Below are 4,076 nucleotides of genomic sequence, written 5' to 3'. Positions count from 1 at the left end.
ATAATAATAATAATAATAATAATAATATAGAAGCCCAGGGGGCTTGGGACTTCTGTATGTGACATTTGTATCACATCAGCATTTACTGACACAAAATGATGACCCAACAATGAAAAGAAGCATGATGCACCTACTGAGAATACACAGATCTACTCTTCATCTTCTGCGGGGATGCCCAGCTCTTCATCTGTCCACTCATCAGGGTCAGGATAGGGAAAGTGACCCTAAAACAAACACAAATATTACTAAAGTAAGCAGCATATCACGGGTTATTCAACACCGTTATCCAATCTTCTAATGGGGATGTAAAAATGCACATTTTAGGCCTGAAGATTGTGTAACACCCCCCATATTATTTTCTGGAAGCAGAGACTATATAGAATAAAAAAGCTGCAGTTGCCATCTTTTATGTCACACGGTATTTATGTTAATATATAGATCTGATAAACAGTGACAGTAGAAAATAAATACACCCAAATTAATTTTAGTGCACACAAACACAATTGAAATCTCTGTTTCTTGTAAAATATAAAAAGATGAGAATGCACGGAGTGAATAAATACCAACTAAGAACAACTTCAGGTAATAAAACATTTGTTTTAACTCTTGCAGTGGGGCTACCACTGCACTGCAAGGGTTAATTGCTTGTGTCTAGGTTTAAAAAAAAAAGAGTTATAGTCAGCCTTAACTTGGAGGCCGCCGTGGCATGTTCCCTCCTCCGCTGCATCAATGTTATGTCCCACGGTGTCCTCACGTCCTACACACCTTGTACCAGGCCGCTGGAGTGGAGAGGGAAAAAGCCTCCAGGGGACCGGTCTAAGAACGAGCCGGCTCGGAGAATTGGACGACTAACTTTTTTTTACTTTTAGACCTAGACATAAACAAGTACTTAACTAGAGCTGCAGCTAATGATTATTTTCAAAATCGGTTAGCAGATTATTAAAGTTTGATGAATCGGTTAAAAAAATTAAATACATTTTAAAAAATGGCTCCAGTGATTGACTACTAGTTTGTATTGAGTGTAGTCCATCACAGGAGCAAGCTTGGAGCGGTGGAAGTAAAAAAAGAAAACAAAAAAGTGTGGTGTGAAATGAAGTGTAAAATTATACAGCAATGAATGCAGAATGGCATCGACTATAGAGGACTACAAAACCCAGCAATAGTACATTACACAGCGCAATGCAGAATACCACCAGCTATAGAGGACTACAAAACCCAGCAATAGTACATTATACAGCGCAATGCAGAATACCACCAGCTATAGAGGAATTCAACAAATCCCAGCAGTAGTACATTATAGATGGCGGTATTCTGCATTGCGCTGTATAATGTACTATTGCTGGGATTTGTTGCTCCTCTATAGCTGGTGGTATTCTGCATTGCGCTGTATAATGTATTATTGCTGGGATTTGTAGTCCTCTATAGCTGGTGGTATTCTGCATTGTGCTGTATAATGTACTATTGCTGGGATTTGTTGCTCCTCTATAGCTGGTGGTATTCTGCATTGCGCTGTATAATGTATTATTGCTGGGATTTGTAGTCCTCTATAGCTGTTGGTATTCTGCATTGTGCTGTATAATGTATTGCTGGGTTTTGTAGTCCTCTATAAATCGATGCCATTCTGCATTCAGAATACCACCAGCTATATAGGAATACAACAAATCCCAGCAACACATTTATACATACAGTGTATAATGTATTGTTGGGATGTGTATTCCTCTATAGCCGATGGTACAGGTTCATGCTCTGTATAATATACAGCACAATGTACCATCAGCTATAAAGGAATACAAATCCCAGCAATACATTATAGAGCACCATGTGGGGGGGAGTGCAGGCTTACCTGAGCAGTCTTCCAGCAACTTGTTTCTGAGATCGGGCCTGTCTATCGTCGGCTGTAATCCCCCCACACCTGCTTACTTCTTCTCCCCGCGTCCCTGTGCCGATTGTGGATTTGGGCGGGCGGTGAGCGTGAGGCAGGGAGCAGGTGCGGCGTGTGGAGGTTGGATACAGGCGTGCGGGTCTGGCAGCGGCGAGCGTGAGGTGGGGAGGGAGGTGCGGCGCGCAGTGTGTGTGGAGCCGTTAACAGGGCCAACCAATCGGAAGCCGATTAATCGATGATTGAAAAAGTTGACAACTTTTTCAATAATCGATTAGTCGTTGCAGCCCTATACTTAACCCTTGCAGTGCAGGGATAGTCCCACTGCAAGGGCTAAACATTTTGAGTTCTGCTTTAAAAGCCTTTACAGTCCATCAATTTATGTTAAATAACATTTGTTAGCAGTGAATGGCAGTCTCACCCTAGGGTGTGTGGTGATACCTAATATGTGTGGTGCAATCATTATTTTCATACACATGCGCACCCAGTACTTTGTATCTGTGGGTATGTGGGGGCAGGAAGGTTTAAAACGTTTTTTTAACTTACCTTTATTGCTATCACAAGGGTGCTGCTAAGCCCTCCATGCAACAGCACAGTGCAGGTGTGTCTCTTTTAGGAGACATCAGAGGTCTATTACACCCCTTATGTCACCCCTGCACTCCTTTGAAGATGATGGAGCACAGAGTGTACTTGATTAGATTCATCCCTGCCCAGAGTGGCTAAATTAGGATTGACAGCTCTGAACCTGGAAGTCCTCAAAACTAAACACTTCCAGGTTCGTTCTTCACAAGGAAGTTCAGCGAATGGATATTCTTGGGTTTAGATATCCTTTAAGGCTGCATTCAAATGGAGCATTCTGACATCCCTGTGGCAAGAACCTACGAATTTCAGGAATGCCACAAGTCCCCGTTCAAAATGCAGCAGCTGTACCCGCTCAAAAAAATGAGCGGATGACGGCGTCTGCATCTGTTAACGGCAGTCCGAATGTAATCGTACACGGAATGATTGCATGCAGTCTGAGATAGACGATTGTGCCTGAATGCAGGATAGGTGCGTCCAGCCACAATTATCTATCCCAAACCACATATAAATGTACTACGCACGATTATAATAGGACTGCCGCTGGCAGATGCGGCCGCTTTCAACCTGTCATTAACTTCAATGGGTACAGCGCCCACATCTGAACAGGTTAGAATGTAGATGCCTCAGGCTCAGTGTAGACATGATGAAGTAGACATATCTACTCTGAGCCTGATAAAGAGGACCCTGTGCGGCCCCTTGTTATTCTGAGTGACATCTATCAATAAATGGATTTGCACTGACTTATGAGCTTCTATCGTGCTGGTGACCTCTACATCCTAAGCCGTTTTGTGTGCGGCACCATCCGTCATTTCGAGCACCCATTTACTTTTTTGGGATTTCCAGTAAGGAGTGCTTCAGGATTTATGACTTTTGCACATCTGAACAGGGACACCCAGGGTTCTTGCTACAGGAATCCCAAAATGGGGCATGTTCCCAGCACTGGGGTTGCATTATAAGGCGCGTCTCTCTCTCTCTCCCAGAATTCCTGGTTTTGCTCCTCCCTATACTGCAGTTCTCCACCTGGTAACTCCAGTGCAATGCCACCAACAGAGTACAGAAAAGATACAAGACCCCAGTTTGGTGGCTGAACTATTCACCTTTTACTAAAAACTGAAATGCGAGTTTTGGGTAGACTGACTTTGCAGAGGAGAAAAACAGCGATCAAACAGGAGGGGGTCCTCGGACTAAGGGGTTCAGCTATTACCTGCTGAGATAAAATCACATTTCTGCTAAAGAACTTACAAAAACTTCAGATGGCTGATGCCAGAAATGCCACAGGATCCAAAACCACATCAGGCCACCAATCAGCTCAGCCCTTATAACATTTGCCTTGGGCACATCAGTCAACTGTCTGTAGCGAGGTTCTGTGTGGCCTCCGGAACTGGAAGAGAGGGAACAATGCACATTAAAAAACAAGGTTCACGTGTACAACTCCATCCTCCAATGAGCAAAAGCACACTTACCTTTAAAGGAGAACTAAAACCCAAACTTTTTTTAGTGTTGGATTGAGTGGAGAAGTATTAGATTACCTGTCGGGTTCCTTTTGATATCTGTGTCCCTGTTAGGGACATTAACACCCCCCCCCCCCATTTGCCCTCTCAACACTCCAAATTGA

The 4,076-nt window shown here is 43.5% G+C and overlaps 1 protein-coding gene across 1 annotated transcript in view; it reads right to left on the bottom strand.

Annotated features, from left to right (window-relative positions):
* Positions 1–132: 132 nt before the first annotated feature.
* The window catches only part of NDUFB2 (NADH:ubiquinone oxidoreductase subunit B2), a 6,129-nt gene continuing 2,185 nt past the window's right edge, over positions 133–4,076 (bottom strand). Inside the window, exons 2-3 of the mRNA XM_018563949.1 lie at positions 3,704–3,842; positions 133–224 (exon numbers count right to left, since the gene is read on the bottom strand). Of these exons, the coding sequence (XP_018419451.1) occupies positions 150–224; positions 3,704–3,842 (214 nt within the window). The 3' untranslated portion in view covers positions 133–149. The remainder of the gene's footprint in view (positions 225–3,703; positions 3,843–4,076) is intronic.

This window comes from Nanorana parkeri, unplaced genomic scaffold (genome assembly GCF_000935625.1).
Source record: "Nanorana parkeri isolate BGI_ZX_2015 unplaced genomic scaffold, ASM93562v1 scaffold712, whole genome shotgun sequence".
Classification (NCBI taxonomy): domain Eukaryota; kingdom Metazoa; phylum Chordata; class Amphibia; order Anura; family Dicroglossidae; genus Nanorana; species Nanorana parkeri.
The sequence above is the reverse complement of the archived record's forward strand: the minus strand, read 5'-3'. Positions and strand labels throughout refer to the sequence as shown.